We start from the raw sequence: 27,553 nt of genomic DNA, 5'->3' as shown, positions 1-27,553 counted from the left end.
CATCATTATCATTATCAATAATTTCATGTTTTGATAATGATGATGATTTAATCACCCAATTTTTGTGTTTGGAAGAAAGGTTGATAATAAGGCTTTTGTTACCCAGAAATGCAGGGGAATTTGATGAAATAAAGTTGGAAATTTTAGGATTTTGTGGGGTGGCTTTGATTGGGGTTGGGAAGAAATGTTGGGATTTGATGGAAGTAGTATTCATTGGTTATATTTTGATGATTTCTAAAGAGGAAGAAGAGCTGCTGCTTGTTGTTCTTGTATTAGATGAGTACAGTTATAGTGGTGTTATCTTATTGTATGGTTAGGTATTGCTGCTACTGGTCTTCAAAGAGATCACTAGCTCCTTATCTAGTTATCTGATTGTTAAGTGGGCCGCTTTTTGTTTAAATTGTTAGAGTGGCGTTGTAACAAAGCCCATCTTCTGCTGCCTGTACCCGTCCATTACACCCTCCGTTTTTTAACAACCCGTTTTCGTTTGGTACCGATAATAAGTGGTAATGGTTATGATTTTCTCATTTACATTTTGTTCACTTTCCAATGTACAACGTCGAACATTTATTTTTGAAGGCAAATGTACAACTTTGAACGTATACATTTTATTTTATTTTTTGGTACTACTAAGGAGTTCTCACCGCCTTTGGCAAGTGGACTAATCTCCCGCGGGAGTTTGAATGGATACCTCGATGGGCAGCATTCCTCCCAGCTGAGATTTTTTCCATACCCAAGGCTCGAATTCGAGACCTTGGTTAAGGAGCAAGAGGCCCTTAACCACTCACGCCAATCCCAGTTGGTAGTTCAAACATATACATTAGTTTTTTTTTTTTTCCCCCAAAAAATTTTCAAATTGATTCCCTACCTCCCTTCCTAGATTTTTCCATTCCCTTTCTTTAGCCACCACTACACCGCCATATACACACCAGCCACCTCGCTACTCCTCCCCCTAAAAACTTCCCTCACCCTCGCAAAACCCTAGAAACCCCTCCCCCTACCTATAAAACACTAAGGTTTCAAGGGTGGGGGAAGGGATGCTAATGGTTTTACGGGAAAAGGGGAGGGATTTCTGGGGTTTTGGGAGGGTGGGGAAAGTTTTTCAAGGGAAGGGAGAACTTTTTGAGGGGTGAGGAAGGGCAGGGGAGGTGCGACGAGGGTGGTTGGGTGGTGGGGCTGCTGGCTAGTTGCTAGAGAAGGTGGGAAAGAGGTGGTGGTTGTGTAGTGGTGTGGTATGGTGGCTTGTTTTCCTCTGTTTATAAACAAACAACATTATAAATTTAAGGTTTTTCCATTTCATTCACCTTGTGTTCCCTTTGTTGGGCTCATTCTTTTTCCTTCAATTGAATTAAACAACCCCTAATTGCATGCAATAAAACTGATACTATCTCGCATCATACTGTTGTATTTATCTATACATCATAAAATACAATCAATCTTTTTAAATTTTGATCGCAGAGAAAGTACATGGGAAAATAAAAGAACAAAGGAAGTAAGAAGTCGGTCAATATAGCTAGTCCTTTGGTTCGTGCATTGCATGTGTCATATAAAGTGAAACGAGGAAATGATGCTGGAGATAGATTACTTTCTAAAGTAAGTAACATTATTTGTAATTTTTTTGAATCGAATTTTGATTTTGCTTAACTAAAATATCTTTAGATTCATTAATATAATTGTACACGTATCTTATAAGAAAACATGCTATTAAGATTCCGATGTTCTACATACAGTGTATAATTGTCCATATCAACTCAGTCACATTAAAAGTAAAGTAGAAAATTGTTTTAATGGATACAATTTAGTACTTGATATTGTAGTTGAATTTTGTGTACTAAATTTGGAGATATACATATATAATTTAATAACAATTCACGTATAATAAATTATCTCGATATACAAGAATAAGAAATTGATGTATGGAAGATAATTTTTCATTTACACTTGTATAGTGTTTATATCTCAATAAAGATCATGATTCATGACTCGATGACCCTCGATTCACTAACAAATTCGAATCTTACTTTGTTAGATCGAGTTATATTTTCAAAGGCCAAGTTTAAGACACTCGTGTTTATACAGGATATACAATTTAAGATTTACTAAAACAAATTCCCTTCAACACCTCCATTAAACATCTTAATTCAAAAATATCCACACATCATATTATTTTACGACGTAAAACTTATTAGAATGCAATAGTTTTAAAGACGCGTGTAAAAATACTTCTAATGTACATAAGTTTTATGTCGTATAAATATACAGTGTACTTTTTTTTTTTTTTTTTTAATTTTTGTAAAAGGTAAGAAAAATAATCATTAGTATGATCACTGTGATGTCATATAGGTTAAAAACTAATTTAATCTCTATATTTTAGGCGTTACACATATGATATGAGCACAAGAGTCAAGAATTACGGTTACCCGCCTCCTCTCCTAACAAAAAACCCCTGCCTGCTACTGCTACTACCGCCGGAAATTCCCCAACTTACCCAGAAAAAAACCCAGAATTTCCATCATCAAATCATCAACCTTTATTCATTTGTGTTGAATGAAATGGCAGTTCACATCAATTTTCCCTTTTTTTCTTCCTTCCTTCTCCACCCCTAAATTCTCTCTCCTCCGCCGCTTCCGCCGCCGTGCTATTCACCATTTTTTGTTCAGGTACCCTTTTTCTCTTTCTTTGGTTGGTGGGTTTTGTCAGATTATTGATTATTTTTATCTGGTTTGGTGGGGTTTTAGCCTTTTTGAAAATGATTGATGTTTTAATGATATTGAATGTTTCATGAAATTGTAGACGATGACGAATGATGAAAAGGGATTTGTGTCGTGGGATGAACGGATCATTTCACAGGAGAAAGGTAATCGTACAGTTCATTATTACCTTAATGATTCTGTGGGTGATTCTGTACTGGCTATTCAAGGTACTGAGAGAAGTGTCAGACATATGATTTATGTTGTTTTCGACGCTTTTGTCGATCTTTATGGCTCTGTCTGTAATGTTAACTCTGCCACCAAATGGCGCTCCAGAAGGGAGGTTGTTGACTGGCTTAATAGGCTGGTTGCCAAGAATCAGCACCTGTTGCCGCCGTCGGGTGAGTCTTTATGCTTTCAATGATTTACTCTAGCCCTCTTTTTGTTCTTCTTGTTGCTGTTGTTTAGAGAACAATGTTGGTGTGTTTAAATTGAAATTTGGTGAAATTCTATTTTGATGATCATGCATAACAACAGTTGATCCACTATCAGGCTACTCAGATATTTGTTTGATAGAAAATTAAATATAAATGGTGATTCAATTATTTATCACATGAAATTAGCAGTGCCACTACTTACTAGTTAGTACTAGGTGAAGTTTGGGGGAGTACAAGGTGAATTCAGAAGACTTGCAAGGCCTTTCTCTTCATTAAATACATTAACACTTGGCTTTTTGGGGTAATTGGAACTGGAAATTCATTACTCAGAATAATAGTTAGGCTTCATTCTTGTAAAGTTCAAAATATGTCAACTTTCGAAATCTTAGTTAGCCACATATTGCTCCAGAAGTTGCCCATGCAGTTCATTTATCGTCGTATTTATCCTTGGCCTGACCCATAGAAACCCTAGTCTTGCCTTTGCTTGCCATGCTCATAGCCTCATAAAATCTTACCTACTTAACTTTACCAAGTTTTGGCATGCCCTCCTAATCTCCACTAGCTTGTTGATTTTTTTTCCTCTAGTCTTTACAACCACTTCTTACATCGTAGGACTCTAGATGTGTGTGTATGGATGATAATGAGAACCTTAAAGGGAAAATAAGTACTTTGTAGTAAAAAAGGAAAAGCATGATGATGAACATTCAAATGTGAATTTTTATAATAATATGCACAAATAGATTACCATTGCTTTAAATTATGGTATGATTGACATCTTACCTTAAGTGCTCATTTGTGCTGGCATGATTCCCTTTCGGATTAAGGCTTTGTTGTTGTTGCTGTTGCTGCTGCTGCTGTTGTAACGTGCTGGCATGACAGAGAATGCATATGATTTCTGTGTCTCAGTCTTCATTTCCATGTTGACTGTTTAACCTTTGGGAATCATGAGTTGTTAGGAGGACCGGGGAAAGGGGGTTAGTAGACTTAAATGGAAATTGCACGCTTATTAACATAAGATCTAAAGTTTTGCAAGTAATGTGAACAATAGAATCTACTAAATAAATGCAAACATATCAATCCAAAAAGGAAAGAGTATCCGTATGCTAGGATCTGGAAGGTGCTGCCAATTAAGCTGTTTCGTGATTAGGATATGTCAAGTTAGCTTGGCATTCTCTGGCAGTTTGCTGACAATATCACAATATGCAGCGATTTACTGTGATGGTTGGAGCCTTGTAGAACAAGTGTTTCATATACACTATGTGGCTGAGATTATATTTTGTTTCTCTTTTGTGGTATTATCAAAAACCAAAATATCCTTCTTGTGCAATCTACTTATCTTTCAATGTCCAAACACCCGCCTTACTGCCTCTCTTACAACCCAGCTGAGTTACTCATATAGTTATATGCAGACAATGGAAAGACCTCCAATTTGTCAAAGTCTGTCCAGCACTAGTGATTTATTTTATTTTAGAATATGTGTATTTAGTTTTTTGTGTTGCATCCATCCAATCTCTCCTTTGACTACCCCCTCTCTAAGGCAATATAGAAGAAGATAATGAAGAAGAGAAAGGGAAGACAAATATTTAAGTGGAGTATGCCACACCAATCTTTGGTGTCTAACCTTTTAATAAACATTGTGTCTTCCCTCATCCGTATTACCTTATTTACCTGTTCGCATTTGTAAAATTATCTGTAAAATGCTTCAGTTATCAAATTTATTTATCTGTTGGGCCATATATATATTTTAAAACAGTTTGTCCATTTTTTATTAGGTAGGCGCAAGTTGACAATCAAACATGTTGAATTGTGCGCACTTTTATTATTGATGTATCCTGTATAGTATTGTGCTCTCTTTTCATCCAAACATTTCTGATTTAATTCATAATGATAACACTGACAAAATATATGTTCCAATACAGTCATAGGTTTATATTCCTATAGAGTCTAACATGACTATGACGTATGAACATCTTATCACATCCTCCTCTCTTAGTCACAAATACGATGCATCAGTATTCTCTTTCGTGATTTTATTTTTGGAATTATTATATGTAAAGTCATTTTCCAGTGTTCAATTCACACACTCATGTTGAGCTGGCTTTTTTATTAAAAAAAAAAATATTATTATTATTACTCCGTATATTTTTATAAAAATATACATATTATTAAATAAGCCGTGGAAACAGTACCATGTTTATCATTTTCTTCTCTTAGTTAGCTTATGTATATGCATCCTTTCCAAGTTTTATTATTATCATGATTTTATAATTATCCGATGACATCAACTACCTTGATGTTTTATGCATTATCAAAATGTCTGGGAGTTATTTCTGGTGTTCCAGAATCCAGATTGATCTGGTTGCATGTTATTGTTTTTACGATGTCTCGTGTTGTGCTGTTTCTTTTAGTGACCCGTGTTATTAATGTTGATAATTTTGTCAGAGTCATTGGCTTGTGCTCAACGCTTTCAAGATCGAATACGTGGATCCAATGGCACTCTAATTTCTCATTCACCTGTGACGGTACTTACTTTACCCTATTTTAATGAGGTTGACTTGTAACTATTATGAATTTTTGATAGGTATTTCTTCCTTTTTTTTTTTTTTTTTTTTCCTTTGCTAACTACTGATCTCTTGTTTGTCCAGCTTCCTAGGAAATTGAAGGCCCAAATATCTGATATTGTGTGGAATGGGGAAGGTTGGGCTTGTTCCAAAAAACTCATGCACTATCCTTCCTTTATCCGAACTGGAATTACCATTTCCGTAAGCATCTATCTGAACATTGTATCCTCCTGTCATTAATTTTCTATCATTGGACTTAGCCTATCAGTTTCTGATGCATGATGCAGGTGCATTCTTTTGTGTTCGTCATGGCTGCAGAAGGAAATCCTTACCTTGGTTACTTAGAAGACATGTATGAGGATAAAAAGAGGCAAAAGAAGGTTAAAGTGCGGTGGTTTCATCGTGATGAAGAGGTCACAAGTTTAGTGTCTCAGCTGGATGCCCACCCTAGAGAAGTATTCATTACACCTCATGTCCAAGTAATAAATGCAGAGTGCATTGGCGGACCTGCTTCTGTCTTAACCCCCAAACATTATGAGCAATGTGTGGCTGCTCTTCCACAGTCTATATTATGCAGGGTACATTTGTGCTTCAGACAGTTAAAAAATGATCAGATCAGACCTTTCACTGTAAGAAAATTACAGGGTTATCGTAATCAAGCAGTTTTGTCCTGTATAGATCATATCCTTTTCTCCAAGAAGAAGACCAAGGAGCATAGTAAAAGAAAGAGACTTGATGAGAGAAAGATTGGAGACATCCAATTAAGGGGTCATAGTAGAGCTGAGACGAGTCCTTCAGCAACAGGGAGTCAAAAAACAAAAGTTGTGCCATCATTTTCGAAGCTGAAGATAAAGTTTGCTGGGAAAACAGTGAAGCATGGAGATTTTGTAGAAAGTCGTCATGATGAGGTTTCTGCTTCATTTGGAATCAATGATGAGATAGAGCTACTTTCTCAGGATAGTGGTATCCGAGGATGTTGGTTCAAATGCAAGATCTTAGAGATCTCCAGGAAGCACATCAAAGTTCAGTATGATGATCTGGAGGATCCTGAAGATTTTGGGAAATTGCAGGTAATATATGAACTTAATGCATTCATATAAAACCTTTTAATGGAGACTAAATCTGCCCTGAAAGGACATTTACAAATTAATATTCGTCAATCCAATAGCTAAACATATAGTTGCTTCAACCCCATCCCCCTCAAAAAATAATAGGTCCCTTGTGGTGGTTAATCTACTGCAAGACTGCATAATTAGAAACAACAAAAATTGTATATAGATGTGCTAGATGTTTGTGTGTATAAAAGTCAATACTTTCTGAAATGAATTTGACAATTAACAAGAAAATTCAAGAATGATACCCAAGTTTGTTGCATAATGTTTCCTGAAGAAGAGTTTCTTGTAGAATATCACGTGCTTTACATGGTCTTATCTTGGTCCCTGCATGTTTGCTAGTTATTGCTTTAATCATATGTAACCCCACCCCTCCACCTCTTTTTTTTCTTTTAATTTGATGAAATACCTCTGGTTTTTACAAAGACGGGATACTGAGAATAACTTGTTGATGTGTGTGCCAGGAGTGGGTTGCTTCATATAGAGTGGCAGCTCCTGATAAAATGGGCCTGAGATGCTCTGGCCGTCTCACAACTCGTCCACGTCCACCTAAAGACCCTGATGACTGCATTATTGAGGTGGGAACAGCAGTAGAAATTTGGTGGCATGATGGCTGGTGGGAAGGGGTCATCATCGCCGCAAATGTATGTGGGACTGACCACCTACAAATTTACCTGCCTGGTACGCTCTATTCCTGTAGCCTTCAATCTGTGGTTGCCTGCCTCCTACCTGGCACTTTCCCTCCCTCCTAGATAAACTCTATATTTATAACAAAAACTATGTACTCCTGTTATGCAATTGTCATTGACACTAACCTATGTAAACATCTGTCCCTGCTCTAATCACTGCCCACTAGAACCAAGAGACATCAGGAGCAATCACTTAAGTGTCTTCCTTAAACCCAACACTCATATATGAGCTTTGATCAAAAGATCTTGCAATCATTAGAACAATTTATAGGAGAATGAATTGTGTGAAGTTGACAATTCCACCACATTGGTGATGTGCTCTCAATCCATACAAGGAGTTGAATATCTGCAGATTTTGCTGTGTATCAAGAACCCTGTTTTAAGATAAGATTGGTCTCACTTAGTCTAGCCTGTCTCTGGCCTCAGATTGAGTCAATGCACTGAATTTGATTGCACGCTAGGTTTATGTATTTGACATCTAACTAGAAACATGTGCTATTCTGATGCGTGAATGTAGGGGTTTCCCATGCAAGTCAACATGATATCTAGCAAGTTAAAAGGTGATCATTATTTAATTTTTAGATCATTTGACAAAATGAGGGTCTCGTGTCCTTTGAAGATGAAATGGAGCTATCTGGTACTCTTAGTCTTATGAACTAAAAAGAGAAAGTTACTTTTTACTTTTTTAGCTCCCTTAAACAAATCTTGTTCATAATAGATCAATCAGAGGATTAAACATTCACTAAACATTGTAGTGGCCTACCATTTGAGTAAGGGGGTTATGTAAGAGAAGAGTATAAGACTGCATCATTTTGTTAACTTATATTGGCATTGTAAAGATTGAGGGTGATCTATAGCAAACCCCGCAGAATATAGGCGTATGGTAGGCCGGTGGGGGATAGTCAGTCTATAATTGATGTATGCACTACTTTATGAAGCTTCTGGTGAAGTCATTATGTAAGATATTGTTGAGACTTGAGAAGCCGTCCAGGTATGAAAATGGCTCAACCGGCCCAAACCATACAACGCATAGCAGAATGGAATAACTAATGGAATTCTCAATTCTTCACCACTTTCCCTCACACTTAATGACACTGTGCTGTGCTAAGACGCTTCTTAGTTTTTCTTGCATTCTCACTAGTTAATTTTTTCGTAACACTCACTCCCCATCATTCACTCCTTTTGATCTTGGCTAGGACTTAGAAATTTGAGTATGATAAATTGCTTTTATCTGCAAATATATATATTTTTTTAACTCTGAACTTTGGTGCGAGATTTATGTTCTGAAACTTGCAAATTTAGTGGCATATTTCTATTCTAGGCACCGAAATTGAGTGAAATATATATATATATATATGCCTTAATACCATAAGTGGGTTCAGCTATGGATATGTATATATTATGTGGGCTATGGAATTTTCATGCTCAAAATTTCAGTTTCTAAATTAAAGTAGCCTTTTTTATAACCTAGTTTTACGTTAGCATTTTTTTTTTTTTTTTTTTGGGAAGGGGTTTCATTTTCTTCATTATAGCAGGCATCTAACTATCTACAAAGCTGGACTATCAATTATGATTTGATTGGTGCTTTCTTGTAATCAGGTGAAGACAGATATGTGACCACAGAGAAATCACTTATAAGAACGGCCAAAGATTGGGTTAATGGTTCATGGGTTACTGCAAAGACATGCCCTGACATTCTTTCCTCTATCTCTGCCAAGTCAAATTCACGCTTGCTTGATTATGCCATGCCTCCTATTTCAGAAGTTGTGGAAGTCGAAGAAGGGCAAGATGCACCTGTTGTGAACATGCAGAAGCCTGTACTTACAGATGTTGCAGACAATACAACATGTAGAAGTCCATCAAACAAAAAGGACAATTCTGATGCTGAGGTTGATGAGCAACTAAAGGAAGATCATGTTGACTATGATGTTGGAGTAGTGGCTAAAGATGGTAGGCTGAGTGCCGAAAAGGATTTTGAATTTTGCAGGCAGCAATATTCACAGGAAAAATTTGTGGAAGCCAGCGTGAGTTGATGCAATTTTTGTAATGTGAATGTAAGTAGCATATTTTGTAAATAGCATAGACAGAAGAAAGAGAGCAACCAAGGAAGGAATCAGCAATGCTGGAGAGATAGCCGGAAATTTTTTAGTTGTGGAATTTTGGGGTGGTGTATAGAGAAGCTGGACATATCTATATGAGGGGGTCTGAGTTCAAACGTTGAAGAGCTCACTGCAGAAAGAAATTAATACAGCTTTTTATTTATGCTTGTCAATAGTGAAAAGGTTTTAGTACTATTGTAGCTTGAAACAAGTCTCCAGTCTTGTTATTTAATTTAGGAGTATTTAAACTCTCGGAAGGTATTAATATCAAGTTGCAACATTTGCAAGTATGTGCCCTTTTCTACATTTTGTTACTCTGTCAATATGTTTTAAATTTTGTTACTCTGTCAATATGTTTTAAATTTTCATAATGGCTAAACCAACCACCCCCCCACCCCCCTCTTATAAGTTCTATTTTCTTTCTATCACTTGTAAGTACTGCTAAATTGGGAAATATGACAATTTTATTCTGGACAACCTAAAATAGTAAAATATAAAGGCTTTATTTGGTCATCTAATATGATTATTCTGAATAAAAAAAGAAAAAAGAAGAAGAAAAAAGAGAGAGATTATTATATGATTACATTATTATATCTGATTATTCTGAATCATCACAAATCATTTGGTAAACAAGACAAGACATATAATACAACAGGGAAGATCAAAGGTTTGAAAGGAGGGGGTGAGTTAAGGGGAGCGCGAGATAACTGTAAAGCTGATTTATCATGGTGACATATCCTGTGGTCTAAAAAGCAAAGTTTTGTATCCTATTGTGTTTATGTGGATGGAATCCTTCTTGAAACAATTACAAACAACCTGTGGTGATGGTAAATGCAGTCTATATAAGTCCCATATGAACTCTTCTTATGGCGGAGCAACACCCTTTCTTATTAGCATATCATATATACGGTCGATTTTGCCTGGTTCAATATCAAACAGGCAGTGTGCATCCACATTACTAGTTACATTGCCGCTGAAGATTTTAACAGATATGATCTCCTGCATCTTCAGATACTGATGCGGGGATATCTTGGTCTCATGGCAGAGCTGCTTTTCCTGGCAAGGTATTCAAAAATTAAGAAGTAAGACTTTCTGGAGTATATAAATGACTTATGAGTACTCATAAAAGTTGGGTGGTGGTGGTATAAGCTAGAAAATAAACTTACAGCTTCAGAAAGCAATTCTTCACCCGGATATCTCCCTATATCTAACTCATGTATTAGCGAACCTGGATCCTTAACAGTTTCAGAGGTCATGGCAGCATTTTGTCCTAACTGACTGGCTGGACCAAGTTGAGCACTCTCTTTTGCTCTACGGGAACTTTCTTCAGCTTCTCTTTTCCTCTTAAGCTCAAAATACTTATCTGCCTCGGCAGATGTACGGCAACCAACAGCTCGAGCTTCCTACATTCATCAAAGGAATCAACGTAATCACTTCACAATAGCTACTGATAAAGTGTCTTCATTATTTTTAGCAAGGGACGAAGACCCTATTTGCCTTTGGTTTATACTCCGTAATAGATTGAATAATTAATAATAATAAAAAAAGGCTTGTTACTCCCAAATACCAGATCATTGTTGCATTACAAAACAAGGGTAAAACCAGACAGTAGAAACAATCTCTAGGAATGAAATTTATCCTAGTGGCTCATCTGAGAAGAACTAAAAAGAGAAGATAATTTGAAATTCCTTGTTCTAAGACTTATTAGTAGTCATCACAATCATCAGCCCACGGATGTCGCCTATTGCCCAGCTGGGCAGTAAGCCGGCTTATCTATTATATTTTCCAGGTAGGGAATAGAAAATTGGTTTTTGTTTTACATATAGCAGTTTCAATTAATGTATATAAGTAACTAACAATAAAAGAAAAGCAAAAATCTGTTTCAAAAAAAAAAAAAAAAAAACAAAAATCAAGTTAAACTTGTTAAGTCTTTGGTGTTTACAAGCCAGCCTGAGGTTTCAGGATCCCAAGGCTTTGTAAACTTAAGTCCACTCAACAAAGTCCAAACCAAGCATTACCTCAATATCGAAGAGATGGGTGAATCTAGATAGCTCAAACTCGATTTGACTTGTTATACATGTAGCTGAATGAGCTTTACTTTACCTCAAGTTCCAAAATTCGCTTGTGAGTGTGGTGTTCTGCAATGACAGCCCGTAGCATATCTTCGTGCTCTTCCTTAGAATGGAACCGCATGAATGGATCATATCGGCGACATATTGCCTTCTCTTCAGGAGACAAATCTTTCTCAAAAGGACTGGGATAAAGCAAATTTCTCTCAAAAATGAAATCCTTTCTTCTGTTTCTCTCATCAAGCCTGTGCAAACAGAATTAATAACCTTTTTATCCTCTCTGCCTTTCAAACCAAAGCGAAAATAAATTAAATACAAATTGATACTCTGAAGAGTTTTGATAGGGGCTAAAGCAAGTTATCAAAATTGAAAAGTGTTAATTGGTGCCAGTGCAATATGACTATAAGATGGTCTAACTCTGAGTATCAATTTCAGGTACCATAAAATGAATATATAAGTTAGGCCCTTTGTCTCAAGATGAACTTCACCCTCTTAGATTTGTGGTGTCCCAAAAATATTTATTGGGCCAAGGCATAAATGAAATAGTTCCTAGCACCTAGTAGGCCTCCCAGGACCCTTTTGGGAACCCCGAGAAGCACCTCGATCCTAACCTTGACAGGTCCGAAAATGTTCTCCAATGACTAAATTTGGAGGCTATAATACACAAAATTGAACCATTTTCAGAGATTTTAGGATCCGGAGTCGAAAACTCAAGTGATAGTAGGGAAATATATAATGTTGTTTGGAACCATATATGGCCATTAAATTGTCACATAAATGCCTCAGTGTCATTGAGTTGATGAAAGGAGGCGTGTACATAACTGGCTAAAGTTAGAGGCAAAGTAGATGGTTCCAACCATCTAAATGTGACGTCCCATAGGGTCCATGGGAAGCACCTTATCCCCTTTTCTTTTCAAGCCCAAAAAAGTGGAAAATGTCCAGAATTGAAGGCTAATCCACACTTTCGGACCAATTTTGGGATTTTTTTCCAAAATTAAAGTAAATATGAAGGATGCCCCCCCGGGGTCTTAAAAGTTGGTTTGAAATCATAAAGGCCACTAATTGGTCACATAAAGGCACATATGTCCTTGAGTTAATGAGATAAGGCGTGTATGTAATTGGCTATATTAAAGTTAAGAGGCAAAGTGGATGGTTCTTAACTTCCTACCATCCAAATGCCCTCCCAGGGTCTCTTAGGGTTCATAGGAAGAACCTTGTCCTCTTTTCAATTTGATCCCGAAAAAGCGAAGAAAAAAAAAATCGTTGGAGGCTATAATCCATGCATTCAGACCAATTTTCGTAATTTTTCCCATAATTAATGTGAATGTGAGGGATGTCCCCTGCAGTCATAAAAGTTGGTTTTAGACCATAATAAAGCCTATCAATGGGTATATATACACTTACATTTCCCTTCTCTCTCTTTTCCCTAACACTTTATTTTTTTGTCACTATCCAATTATTTATTCCAATTTTCTTCACAGTTGCTTACAATGATATAATCCAGTATTCCAGACTCTAAGAATTTGCTTATAGAAACCTACATTAACTGATCTAGGTCTGATTGTCTGACACTTCCAATACACAAGATCAGAAGGAAAGAGAGGCAACAACAGATATTGATGCTTATACACAGCCAACTTAAGGACACAATAAGATTGAGGGCAGACAAAATTAGGTAGCTACAGTAAAAACCTTGAGATGTTTGTTAAAGTAGTTGGTACATGATGTAGCTTGATCGAATAACAAGCTCTATTGATACAGTGTGACCTATTGGTCTGAGTGTCATCGACTCATCGTTGATCTAGTCATAAACAGGCTAACAACTACATTTTCTAGTTAAGTATTGCACTTTCATTTGCTAGTCAAGCAAAAGGTTATAGTTGCACTTCCATTGAAGATGGTAATTTTAGAAAAGCCTATGTTCTCTTTCAATGCCTCTCCTATATGCATTGTGGTATATATTTCCCTCCTAGTAAATTAAGCCCTCATATATTTATAGTTTTATACTCATTTTACATTGAGTAATATATCAAACTCATTAATATCCAATAAAATGTATTGCATTTATGTATGGATGAGCTATTTTTGATTGATAGACAAGAATGGAATAAATCTGTACATATAGAGATGTTTTCCTTTTGAAATTTGAAGTTATACCAACTTCTTACGATAAAGGAAGTACATTCGTATAATTGGTGAACAGGCAAATATTTCCACGAGTTTAATAAAAATTTCCAGAACAATAGAGTTACGTAAAATGATGATGAAGTGAATCACTTACTTTTTTGAGTAAATGCGCAGCACTCGCAACTTCAATTCACGCTCATCTTCAGTATCAGCATCCTTGAATTCCATCTCTGCAAGAAGCTGCTCAGCATCGATGTCATATTCCGGATCAAATTCATGGCGTTTAAGGCTGAACCCGCTTAAACTCACCAAGGAGGAATCTTCCTCCTTTGGAGGTTTCTTTCCAATAGGATTTACATGAGAATCTGTGTTTTGAAGGCAAAATTTGTGAAACACATGATTAAGAAAATGACTTACTCAGCTGCAGCAATGGAAATGATTCAGATAATTTTACATGTGAGAAAGTAGAATCTGAACAGTTGGGCTCTTAAAAGGTCTTAGCAAAATCATCTAGAGTTTTAGACATGCATATGAATCTCTATACTAGGTCATCTTATCTGTTATTCCATGCTTCTTAGGAGACCACTTTCTAGTATTTAAGAGGCAAAGAGAATTAAATATAAGAGAGCTCTTCTTAAAGTAATTGGCACAAGAAAAAGTAAAAGCAATAGGTGACCTACCTAAGATTTTTACTCAAGTCAATTACGATGTAGATTTGACAATTGGCACAACTCTCATCAATAAATATCATATTTATTTTTGTCTTTCAGATCACATTGTAAGAAAGAATTGCATTACCTGCATTTTGCACGGATAATAAGCGGCTCGGTGGACCTCCCTTTGGCAATTCGTCAACTCTGTCAAATATATTTGAAAGGTATGGCATAAGAGTCCTGGTAACATGCCTGCATTATACAATATGAGGAGTAATATGCATACTTGACTCTGGAAGGAGAAAATGTAGGCTCTGTTTTCACAATATGATCACCAAATAGAGTTGAACCTGCAAGAATCATATGCACACAATTTCAGCGGAGATCAACACCATTTTGCCCATCTTTTATCTTTAATATACTTCTTATATAAATAAAAATCACGCAGCAATTGGCATGTCTGACTCAAAACTCAAGCACAGAAAAGAAATCACCAGTCCAAGTCCTCATGATCACAGTGAAAAGTTGTCTTACTACTGGCAATCAATCACAAGTTCTGGGGAAGCTGTAATATCCTTGTCATATGACCTGATCTTGATTCCTACAAAGGCAATAGCCCATAAACTTTCTTTCAAGACCTTTTTCTGCTTAAATGCCTTAATCCCATAAGTGGGGTCGGTTACATGAAACAACATGAGGACATCCCAAGTGGTCACCCATCCTAGTACTACACTTAATCATTGTGGCTCATGTCAAGCGATGTGACAAAGTTTTACCTTAACATTAGAAAATTAATTTTTAGCAGGAATTAATGAATAATAATCTCCTTGATACTTGAACTTGAGGAAGTCATCAATTTGATGCTAATCTTTTGATATAGATGAATTAAAATGCCAGCAAAAACTCATAAGTGAGAAATATCATATAACCAAATAGGCAGGCATACATATATAAATTAATATATTTATGAATAATAACCCAAACCTTTTCTATCTTCATCGTTTTCCTTTGCCATAGCAAGAAGGTCGTTCCGGTTTTTACCAACAACATGAGACATGTCCTACAAGTAAAACGTGACTATTTCAATTTTACAGGGGGGGAAAACAAGAAAAGTGGAGACAAATAAACTGAATTTGATCCATATCATTACTCCTTACCGGGAGAGGGAAAAATGGTGAATTCAGGTACACACTTCTGTAGTGGTTAATGCACTGCTCTTTGTTCTTTGTGCCCACATGCTCCGCAACCTCAGCCCAGTTTCCAAGACCGTACATTTCAAGCCCCTTTGAGCAAAATATTCAAAAGTAAGGGGATGCAATCACACACATGGTAATCCCTCCATCCTTAGCAATGATTAAAAACAACACTAAAGACTATGCAACTCAACTAGAAAGGCTTGAAAGAATTCAACACCTCCAAGAGTAGTATCTCTTCATCTGCATTCCAATCAGGAGAAATCAACGGGAAGGATAAACTATCCTGTCAAGAAGATATGAATCACAAGTCACCAGCAGCCTCAATATAAGAACATATGCTCAAGCAACAATCACCAATAGTCAAATTAATTAACATACTTAAGGAACGAAAAGATGGAACTTTAGAGTACCAACACATATACAGAATGAAGAATTACTGACCATAACTCTGTAAGGATGATTACTTTTGTGAGGAGTCATTTCAACTCCGACAGAGAAGCACTCTATGCATAAGTCGAAATCGGGACACATTGCACATTTGATACGAATTCGACCGGAGATATCTTTATTGCAGTAGTTGCAATGGTATAAAGCCTTCTTTCCATCACCTGTCCCTTGCCCTGACTCGCCAGAAAATAAACCAACAGCTTAGTTATGTATGTTAAAATGTTATAAGATATAGAATATGGAAATTTTGGCAAATAGCTTGTTGCCATCTTTGTGTGTAGCTTTAAGTCTGGATAAACAACCAAAGAAATATGTTTAATATTTCAATTATTTCAAAAGCCAATTTTTGGCCTGAAAGGAAAAGGCTAGTCAGCTTAAACAACTGTTTTGTGCAAAAGTTGGCTATTTTGTAATTAACATTATTAATGGCTAATATCTAACATGTTTTACAGAACATTTATACTAACAATCAATGCTACTGATGTACTAAAAGAGTCCGTAAAATTTAGCAACTAATAAACAAGCCAAGTGAATAAGCCAACATTGCATAGCTAAACAATGTAGTGTAGGTAATATCAAGGAAATTACATTCCTATTACACGTTCCCATCTTACCCATTATTGTAATTTCCTATACAAAGTCGGGCTTAACATCTGAGAATGATTGGCCATATAATACAGATACTTATTCACTTTCAAGTAAGCCTATGAATATGCTTTAATATCTGTAATAACTATAATCCTGAATGTTACCATATAAACCATTTTGTCGCTACTGTAAGTAGAATTTAACTTCGTAAGCAATGTTCTCTTTTCAAGTGCTCACATATTTCAGGTTAAACGTGTTGAATAAGCTGTCTTGGGGCAAAAGTAAATACCTCCAAGAGCAGATTCTATACTTTCTCCACTAGAGACATTCTTTTTCCTTCTTGACCTGCAAAGAAACTACAGATGAGTTTTACAAATTTCCAAGCCAACCAAGTATACAAAAGTCATAGTTTACCTGCAAATATAGAAACCATAACATTTACACTCCCCTATTTACAGTCATTTGATCACATTATGCAAATTAAAAAAAAAAAGACAAAGGAATAATTTCTTTCATTTAAGGATCAGTGGATCAATAAAGAACAGCAAACCCTTGATATAAAGGAATACTTAGCAGTAAGCAGCAGTATCAGTTAATTGCAACCTACGAAGTAATTTCTTTGGTAATGTTAACTATGAAAGGCAGAAGAACATGAAATTGTAAATTGAAAGGCAGAAGAACATGAAATTGTAAATAAAAAGCTTATAAACTCCACTAACAAGAGCCATTTACTTCACCACAACCCAGCACAAAATAATCGAGCAAGATGATGATTCTCAGTTCTCAATCAAAATATCAACTTAACTAATCGATCATCTATAGCCATTTTCAATAATCTTAATGTGAGACAAAATAAAGTACCAAAACAACTAATCAAGCAAGATAATATAACTCAACAAATTAACAAATTTTGGCAGGACAATTAGAAATAAACTAAACAGCTTTAATTAATCAAAGATCACAACTTTGAATCAAATAAAGAAAGGACGAGACAGAAATTTGACAGAAAATAATTGAACAAAAAGGGAAAGAATAGACCTTTGAGTTGGGTCTTCATCAGAATGAAAAACACGAGAACGACCCATTGAATTGCTTCTCTTTTCTTGAAGCTGACGGCCAACAATAACTTATTAATAGAAGCCCTAGAAAATTATAAATTATGCTTAATTTTAATGGATTGATTCATGATTCTTGTAATGAGGCAGATAAGGTTAGAAATCAAGCAAAAACTCAGCGGATTTATACTGCTGACGAATGAGCTGATTTAGATATGAAAAAACATCATATCATATCATGCAACTTCAAACTCAGCAAACAGTGTTTCATCAACTGTCGTCTGTAAATGTCTGTTCGGTGGGGAAAGATAGGTACTAGCCTACTAGGGGTGACATTCATATGTGTTCAACATAAATATTATCTCTGTTATTTCTATTATAAGATGATACTGGCAACATTTTGACTTTTTAATGAATTATAAGAGAATGTATTGATATTAGAGTTGAATTTATGATCGTCTAATAATTTAATGGATAATATTATATGTAGCCTATATATAAACATTAAATATATTCTTGAAAATTGTATAAAATTAGGAATTTATGACAAAAATACGCGTAAATCAGTGTTACTAGTGTTTATGTTTTGATGATTTTTTAACTTTTTATAATTTTCAAGTATAAATTTAATGCTTATATATAGCCCTAAAGATTATGTATAACATTTTCCTAATTTAATATACCAAGTATTTTTTTAAGTGATGGTGTATTAATAATTTGACTAATCTTTTAAAGGCAGTAAAAAGAGAGATATTAATCATATCAATTCATACAATGTACTCTCTAGTTAAATTCCTAAAATAGTTTTTCTACACCACATTATCAAGATATATAGATGATATTTATTGTATACCTGGGTAATTTGCTCATTAATTTTTGCTCATAAAATTAATGAGTAAATTACCCGATTGTATCGTACACCCAGGTATATAACAAATTCTAAGACAAAGTAACTACATAAAGATTTTAACATGATTAATTACCAACAAAATGAGGGATTACCAACAAAATTTTGCCGAATGATGATTATATACACTAGTTATATTTCCTTTTTAAAAAGTTTTTTTTTTGTTAAAAAATAAATAAATAAATAAATAAGAAGGACCCGACCTACTAATTCAATAAGTTTCGTAAGTTATCAGCCCATTACACTAGTCCAACTACATTGAGTGATTATTACTTACTAAAATTAGATTTAGGGCTTGTTTTGATTTATAGAACTGAACTGAACTGATTGGAGCTAAGCTAAGTTGAATTGAATTGAACTGAACTGAAAATAAGCTGAAAAGAACAGGCCCTTAGTTACCTTAATGGTTGTACAATAGTGTACAAGTGAAACTATCATCTACAAATTACAATGTATGTACAAACAACATGACACATACGAGTATAATATACACATGTCCTACTATTGACACTGTACAACCAATATTGATATTTGTATATGCTTGATACGGAGTAATAATTTGTAATTGAGAGTGAGGGATATATTAAGTGGTTAAAGTTTCAATCTGGATTGGAAGAGATCATGGATTCATGGATCGATTCTTGCCTATCAAACATTGCAATTGTTGGTTCAAAGCAATTGGTATTACATACACCATGGTGCACCTAGAACAGGGCCAATACGCGCCCAACAAACGTAGCCCAGACAAACAATCCACGCCCAACTAAATTAACCCAGACCCAACACACGTGATTCAGTTTTTTTTTTTTTTAAAAAAAAATAACCGTTCTAAATTATAAACCGCCATTTTTATTTTTTTAATCATTTTAAAGACATTCTCTCTCCTCTCATAAATTATAAACTTCCTTTAATTAATTCATCTGCATTTCTCTCTCCTCTTTTCAATTTTCTCACTCATCTCTCAATTTTCTCTCTCTAAAAACTGCTACTCTTCCATGGCAAACGACGAAGAACAATCGAAAACACCTTCAAAAAGGTGAACATCACTTCAATTACTTTGATTTTGATAGATTTTGTTAAATTTGTTAAAATTATTGTCGTTTTGATTTTTTCTAATATATAATTATCGATATGATTGATTTTTTTTTTTTTTGTAGAAAATCGAAAGAATCTACGCCTACTGAAGAAGATGAAGATATGTAAGTGATTTATTGTTCTAATTCGCAACAAAATGTGTAATTGAAACTCTAATTTTTAAAATTGAAAATTAATTTGAACCCAAAATGTTTTGAACAGGACATTAAGTCAAATGTTCAATGTCAAAACACCAAAAAAGAAGAAATTAGAAGATATAAAAGTAAGTCCAATTGTTGATCAAAAAATATTGGAAGAATTAAAAAAAACAAATTTCAGAAAGTCCATCAAACAGGTATATTTTGATTCATATGTTTCCTGTTTAATGTGCATATATGTTGTTTTTATGAAATTATGTTCGAACAACTCTGAATAAACCACTGAACATCTCTTATAAACAACTGAAAAACCCACAATTGTGTATTTATGTTTGTATATTTGCTTGTATGTTCGTTAATTTTAATTATGTTTGGATATTTTTTTGAACAACCCTTAAAAATCTTTTGAACAACAACAAATAACCACTGAACATCTTTCATTTCAGTTTATATTGGAATATATTATGGTTAATATTTAATTATTACATTATCTGATGAACACCCTATAGAAAATTTTGAACAATAAACAACAACCACTAAACAGCCCACAATTCTATATTTATATTATATATTTGTTTGCATATTGATTAATTGTGATTATGTTTGGATATTTTTTTGAATAACCTATAAAAAACTTTTGAACAACAAAAAATAATCACTGAACATCTTCCACTTTAGTTTATATTCATATGTATTATGTTTGATATTTAATTATTACATTATGTGCTGAACACCCTTTAGAAACTTTTGAACAATAAAAATATACCACTGAACAGCCCACAATTTTATATTTATGTTTGTATATTTGTTTGGATATTCATTAATTGTGATTATGCGTGGATATTTTTTTGAACAACCTCAAAAAACTTTTGAACAACAAAATATAATCACTGAACATCTTCCAGTTCAGTTTGCTTTACATTTATATATTGGGATATGTTCATATGAAATTTAATTTGCTTTACATTCATATATTAGTTAGAAATGTTAATTCTCTTGTTATTTTTTTATTGACAGTCCAACTACTGGAATGCCCCCACTGACATCTGAACAGCATCCTGAAACATCTGATCAACCCCCCAATCCACTGAACACCCAGAAACTTCACAACCACCAAAAACTTCTGAGTTGCAACAAGAAGTAAACATTCTGAACCAGAAATGACCACTGAAACACAGAAGCAATCTGAAATAGAAAAACCTCTGGTAACATAAAACACTAAACCTTCTTCGAAACCTTCCGAACAACTTCCCAAAACTTCTGAACAAGAGATTCCACCAGAGAAAAACAACCAGAAAACACTAAACCATCTTCAAAATCTTCTGAACAACCTCCACAAACTTCTGCACCTATGATGGCCACTGAAAAAGAGAACACTGAAATAGAGAAGCCACCAGAAATTTCTAAACAACCTGAAAAAACTTCTGAACTTCCTCCACAAACTTCTGTACCAATTGAAACAATTTCTGAATCAAGGCCACAGGATTCTGTTTCACCTCCAAGAACTTGTGAACTATCTCCAGAAGTTTCTGAACCACTTGAAAAAACTTCTGAACCTGGAGGCAATGCTGACAATTCTACTGAGCCCAACCAACCATCTCAGAGGTAAAATCTTAATATTTTTTTGATTCATTTTAATTGTAGTTTAATTTTCATTTAATAATATAAATATATACATTTGTTAACTATAACTACTTAAATGTTTAAAACAGTTCTAAGAAAAGAAGAAAACATGTTGCAACAAAAAAAAAAAAAAAAAAAAGAGGAACACAACTCCTACGACAACAACAAGAGTGTTGCGCAACAAAAGCTCCCAAGAAGCAAAGGAACCTCGGGTTGAAGAAGCACAGGAAGTTCCACCTGATGAATTTGAAAGAGTACAGAAAACAAGAAAGGAGGTTCAAAATAAATAGAAGGGAGTTCAGATCAAAGAAAGTTCTGGTGTAAAGGAAGGAGGAAAATCTCCTAAAAAGAAGGTGCTTGATCTGTCATTATGGTTATGGGGTGTCGACATCCTCCCATAGATCTCATAAAAGCCTCAAACAACCATACAAAACTGTTGGTCTTTTCATCAAGGACAAAACCCATTCCAAACATGATATTATTGCAATGATGGTTCATACCAACGAAAGGAGCACAAATCATGCCGTATTTGTTGGTTCTATAGGTGGTATCAAAGACCATCAAATCACCAAACGCTTCATAATCCCTTCGCATTCTTCCATCCCTCCAAAATACACTACTAAGGGCATGATTTCCATCCACCTCAAACTTATAATAAAAGTCACTCTCTTTTGCTTGTCTTGCAGCAAAAGACTTGATCAAAGCATTACAATCACCACCTTCTAATCTGCCAGCTTTTTCAGTAGCTAAAGCATTGTAAACATCAGTAACAGTGTAGCATAGATTAGGAGATCCACCAACTTCTTTCCTCAAAGCACGAACAGAATCCGTAACCCTAACCCCACTAGCCTTCATAGTACTAATGAAGTTCAAATGCTCACCTTGAATTTTCCTTTGAGACCTAAGGAGATGTCTCTTCTCAACAGGTATCATAGCATGATTGTGATCCATATTATGTTTAACAGCAGTCCAAACACCTTTCTCATCAATTACAAAATCAATGAAAGCTTCACAACATGTACGGTAATACAACTTAGAAAACTTCCGAGGCATCTTAGAAGAAGTATCCTTCAAACCAGCATTTGAACATAAGTAGTTTCTGCCTCTCCAAACACTTGAAGTACCAACATATCGAATTTTCCCCTTCCTAATACTAAATCCATGCCTAAATGCATAATCATTATACAGTTCATATGCTTCCGCATCACTTTTGACTTGTTTCCACTTCAATTCAGACACTTCACTTTCCTTATAAACAACTTCATACTTATAACCTGCAATAAACAAACAAAATGCATAACAATTGTTACTATAGTTCAAAAATAAAACAAAAAAGTTCAAATAAAGAAAAACGAAGTTCATAATTACTTGTACAATTTTATTTTTAAAAACATACATGATCAAAGGTTCAATAAAATAACCTAGAGGTTCATAAATATAATAACAGTGTTCATAATAATATTAATCTGCTAATAAAAATTTCTAAAAATAATTACAATGGAAAGTGCATAATACGAATTATAAACAAATAATATTCATAAAATACAAATTTAAACCTCAAATTCAGCAATTAAAATAATAAAATCAAATTCAACACACTTTCAACTAATCTTTCAAATTCTTCACATAAATTCTTCTACAAGAAATCATATGATCCGAATGTTCAGAATCAAGAATTCATGAACAGTTTAATATACAAATGATCAAATTCATCACAAATTAATATAATACAATAAGAAATCAAAATCTCTTCACAATTTCATAAAATAGATCAATAGTTTGATTACTTCATAAAAAAATCAAGAAAATACAACTAATTAAACCTAAAAATTATGCGATGTTCAAAATCATATTAAACTTCAAATTTCAGAAAAATCAAAAATAAAATTCAGCAAATAACAAACCTAATAATTATACAATGAGATCAAATAAACGAATAAATGAAAAACAATAAAAGTCAAAATCTCATCTAAAATTTCAGCAAGTAAATAAAACCTAATTATACAATGAGTTCAAACCAACAAATAACAATCCAAAACTGATTAGCGATAATTATCAATTCAAATAATTAACAAAAATAAACAATTACTCAACAATTACTCAAAAACTACATTAAAAAACCTAATTAATGAAAATTATCAATTGAAATAAAGAATCTAACCTCCACTATCAAGAACTTTAGGTACAGAAATTAAATCAATGGAGATGAACTACAGTGAAGAACAGAGGAATCAACAATGGTGATAAGCAATTGATGACAATGAAGAGAGAAGAAAGAGGAGAGAGAAAATCGAAGAGAGAAAAGTAGAGGAGAGAGAAAATTGACGCCCAACAAATTATGGATGATAATTGTAAACAAGAGATTGAGAAATTACGAAGAAATTGAAATAGGAAAGACGCGCGAAGAAAAAGAAGAAAGTTTCAGTTGGAAGAAATTGGTAGAGTTGACAGCATATGATACAGATGGCAGCATCTGATTTGTGTTGCACACAGAAATAGGTGCACCACGGTCCACCTTAAAATTTGCGGGTTTAAGGGGCAGCTGAAATGATAGTTAATGGGCATGTAAAATGCAATGCTTGACAGGCCCAATCTAAACGGACCAACAATTACGAAAACGGTGGATGCTTAACGTAGCAGTTATCAGAAAGAGGGATAGAGATACAGTAGCAACAAAACAAATAGCGATTAGCGACTCATCGATTATCCCGCGCTATCAACAATTTGAATTCCACCCGACAACAAACTGCTACTTGTCAAAAAGACTACCAATTCCCCTATTTATCTTTCTTGTTTGTTGTTTTCCATAATTCAATTTCAAATTCAATTTGATTATCTCACTTGAATCTAATATTCAAATGTCATCCTCTGGATATCGAAAAGCTGCTTCTCGTTACACTTCATTCGATTCCCAAACTTCACCATCATCATCTGCCGAATTCAATCCAAACCCTAAATCATTCCTCCCCAAAAACAATGCAATTACCAAGCTTAATTCCACCAAACCCGACCATAATTTCACTACTATGGTCAAGAAATTCATGGAGAAGAGAACAGTTTCAAGCTCCAAAACCAAGAGCAATGGCGATCGGCCATTACCGCTGATTATTCCAGCTGATTTTATAGCAGAGGATTTGAAGAAATCAGCTCGGAAAGGCTCAAACTTGAGCGCACTTCCTAAGAAATTATTTGGTAAAGGGTCGAATTCTAGTGAGAAGAAGGTGAAAGCATTAACGGAAGTGAAGACGAATACCAGAACACTAGCAATGGTGCTCAGGAGTGAGAGGGAGCTTCTCACCTTAAATAAAGATCAGGAAGCTCAGATTTCTGACCTCAACTCTTTGCTCCAAGAACGCAATCTTGAAGTAATTTTCACTTCCTCTTTTTTAATTATATGCTTGTTGGTTTTAGTTTATAGATAGTCATAAAGGGTAGTGATTTAAACGAGATTTGATTCCATGTCTCGGGGACTAACTACGACCCCCTTCCAGACTTTAACCAACTAAGCCGCATTAGTCTTTTATTAATTTGTTGTAAATGTTTTCTAATAAGCGTTTGAATTTTTAGATAATGTTTATAAGTTTGCTGATAAAAGTTTGGATGAAATATAAACTGATTCCATGTTATTGATAATTTTCCTTTTTTTTTGGGTAGAGAAAAGCTTGAAAGAGATGGATACCATATAAAGTTTACTTTAAAAAAAAAAAAAAAAAAAAAAAATCTTTGCCTTTGGCTTAACTGACTATGTGCATGTTAGTTTTAGTGTAAAGTGAGCCACAAAGGGTAGTGGTTTTAATGAGATTGGATTCTATGTCTCAAAGCTTTATTCAACTAAGTTAGTTAGTGTTAATCTGTTATTAATCTATTATTAATGTAGTGTATAAGCATTTTAATTTTGGATCTGTATAATGACAAATTTGAACGGAATGAATTACAATCACTTGATTATTGTACTTGATCTATGTAATGATATGTTATAGTTTGCACAATGAAGAAGTTCAATACGTGGTGTTCATTTTATATGTTTTGCCTCAACTATAATAGGTAGAGAAGTTGAAGAATTTGTGCTTGAAACAAAGGGAAGAAATAAAGGCACTGAAAAGTGCCATCTTGTTTCCGGAAGAAATGAATTCTCAACTACAAGAGCTTTTAGAGAAACAAGGCTCTGAACTCAAGCAAGCTAAGCAAGTCATTCCAACTCTTCAGAGGCAGATTTCTTCCCTCACGGGTCAGTTACAATGCCTTTCAGAAGACCTTGCAGAGGTATCATTTTCACAATCATTCCTAACCGTTTTTAGTTTCAAGGACACTGGGGAGTTTGGAGTCCCTTATACCACTACTGTCTAAGGATGCTTTTATATTTTAAGTTTGATAGATGTTACTATCACACTTGCAACTGTTGCAAATTGGATATTAAGTGTTTCAATTCAGGGGAATTGTTGCAAATTGGATTCTATCTTTTAGCATCACATAACACGTTCTTTAGTATGAATTACAATTGGAGTGGATAGTCACTCTGCCTTTTGGCTTATGCATAATAACTTGTTCATAACCAAACATTCTGACGCCCGCATATTAGTGAGCTTTTATAACTTTGTATCCTATATTTCGGAAATATGCAACTCAGAAAGAGGTATACAACTACAAGAGTGTATACATGACTATATAATTAAATATTTTAAATAAGCTTTGACTGCTTTGTCACTGTCTTCATATTTTCATACCACATTGTGATTAGTAGATATTGTTGTGAATACAGGTCAAGGCAGTCAAGTATACAAGCAACTCATGCGTTGATGGTAATTTTAGCTCACCAAGGACACCAATATATGATCAAGAAGAGGCTGCTAATTCCCTGGTATGTAAAAATATTTCACAATCAAACTACATTAAGTATTTATATACGATCGAACCTTTATACATAGATAGATAGACTGGAGTCAGGTGACTGTCATTCCAAATGCTTGCGATTGTCTTGGGTCAAGCTTTTAATGTTAACCTTGAGAATTTGTCAGCTTACTAATGAACCTTAAACTGTGAGATACAGTACAACATTAAATTTGGATCCTCCTCTTTGGGAATATGCCTTGTTGTCTGAGTGCTATAGCGAAACAATTATTTCAGGATTTCAGCGACGATGATCCAACAACTCCTGACAGTCCAGTTGACATGCTGCTCAGGGATGTAAACCCTTGCTTGACACCCTGCTATTCGAAGATGAAATCAAAGGTATGTAAATGTTTTGTTCAAGCCTTCAAGGTGTATTGTAAATGTTTTGTTTCTAACTGGAAACATTTATACTTTTCAATGTTGATATTATAGGAGTTTGGGGTGATAAGGTGTGATTATATTGAAGAGGAGGCTTATGAAGTAACTCAGGAAGCTAATAAACTGTCAAGAAGTTCTGATCATTATAGAGGTTTGAGACCTGGAAACAACACAACTCGTGCAAATTTTCGCATGTCTGATGAAAATAGATACAGATACGGAAAGAGAATGGACCATCAAGCTATCTGAATCATATATGTAACCTCCTATCAATTCTGTCTTTTTTATTTTTTTTTTTTATTTTTTTTTTTTTATAATTATTATTTGCTGTTGATCAGTTTTAAGTATTGAATAATTTTGTCTGAAGTTGAGGGCTTGGACAACTATCCTCTATGTAATTGTCTGATTGTAGTCTATTATGCATCTTCAAAATATTGGAGAGGACGGTAAGTACACTAGGAACCACCCAAATTCCAGATACAAGATGGTGTAACTGTCGCCTCAAGGCCTCCAACATTTAAAGACTATTTGTTTACTGTTAATAAAAAGGTGGATAAAGTGATAAACAGAAACTCTGCTTCAAATTACAAACAATATGGCAATATTTATGGGGAAGTTAGGTTACATTGAAATCAACGAGTAAGGCGAGTATGCCCTCTTTGATCTTATTTAAGGAGGCAACAAACCAATGCTTCTAGCCCTGGATGTTTATGTCTATGATGTTGATAAATTAACAGTGCTTTTGCAGGTGTGCATGATTCTGCATGAATGCCCAACAATAGAAACTTTATCAAAATATT

The 27,553-nt window shown here is 34.6% G+C and overlaps 3 protein-coding genes across 3 annotated transcripts; 2 read left to right on the top strand and 1 right to left on the bottom strand.

Moving 5' to 3' along the window:
• Positions 1-2,381: 2,381 nt before the first annotated feature.
• Positions 2,382-9,876, top strand: LOC145579635 (uncharacterized). Its single transcript, XM_081636870.1, has 7 exons — positions 2,382-2,660; positions 2,794-3,091; positions 5,570-5,649; positions 5,773-5,889; positions 5,976-6,758; positions 7,265-7,481; positions 9,089-9,876. The coding sequence occupies exons 2-7, from the start codon at positions 2,797-2,799 to the stop codon at positions 9,520-9,522; spliced, it is 1,926 nt and encodes a 641-aa protein (XP_081492996.1). The 5' UTR covers positions 2,382-2,660; positions 2,794-2,796; the 3' UTR covers positions 9,523-9,876.
• A 250-nt stretch (positions 9,877-10,126) lies between these two features.
• On the bottom strand, positions 10,127-18,068 carry LOC145579634 (transcriptional adapter ADA2b-like). Its single transcript, XM_081636868.1, has 12 exons — positions 17,707-18,068; positions 16,958-17,013; positions 16,075-16,253; positions 15,851-15,916; positions 15,595-15,720; positions 15,422-15,497; positions 14,724-14,787; positions 14,583-14,641; positions 13,939-14,149; positions 11,692-11,902; positions 10,755-10,991; positions 10,127-10,644 (listed from the first exon to the last, which is right to left on the bottom strand). Exons 1-12 carry the CDS (start codon positions 17,751-17,753, stop codon positions 10,453-10,455), a joined length of 1,524 nt encoding a protein of 507 aa, XP_081492994.1. The 5' UTR covers positions 17,754-18,068; the 3' UTR covers positions 10,127-10,452.
• Positions 18,069-24,331: 6,263 nt separating this feature from the next.
• On the top strand, positions 24,332-27,507 carry LOC145577591 (uncharacterized). The gene is made up of 5 exons (XM_081635079.1): positions 24,332-24,850; positions 25,530-25,748; positions 26,245-26,343; positions 26,610-26,714; positions 26,808-27,507. Exons 1-5 carry the CDS (start codon positions 24,344-24,346, stop codon positions 27,000-27,002), a joined length of 1,125 nt encoding a protein of 374 aa, XP_081491205.1. The 5' UTR covers positions 24,332-24,343; the 3' UTR covers positions 27,003-27,507.
• The last annotated feature ends 46 nt before the right edge of the window (positions 27,508-27,553 follow it).

This window comes from Chenopodium album, chromosome 14, assembly GCF_948465745.1.
Source record: "Chenopodium album chromosome 14, dcCheAlbu1.1, whole genome shotgun sequence".
Lineage (NCBI taxonomy): Eukaryota > Viridiplantae > Streptophyta > Magnoliopsida > Caryophyllales > Amaranthaceae > Chenopodium > Chenopodium album.
The sequence above is the reverse complement of the archived record's forward strand: the minus strand, read 5'-3'. Positions and strand labels throughout refer to the sequence as shown.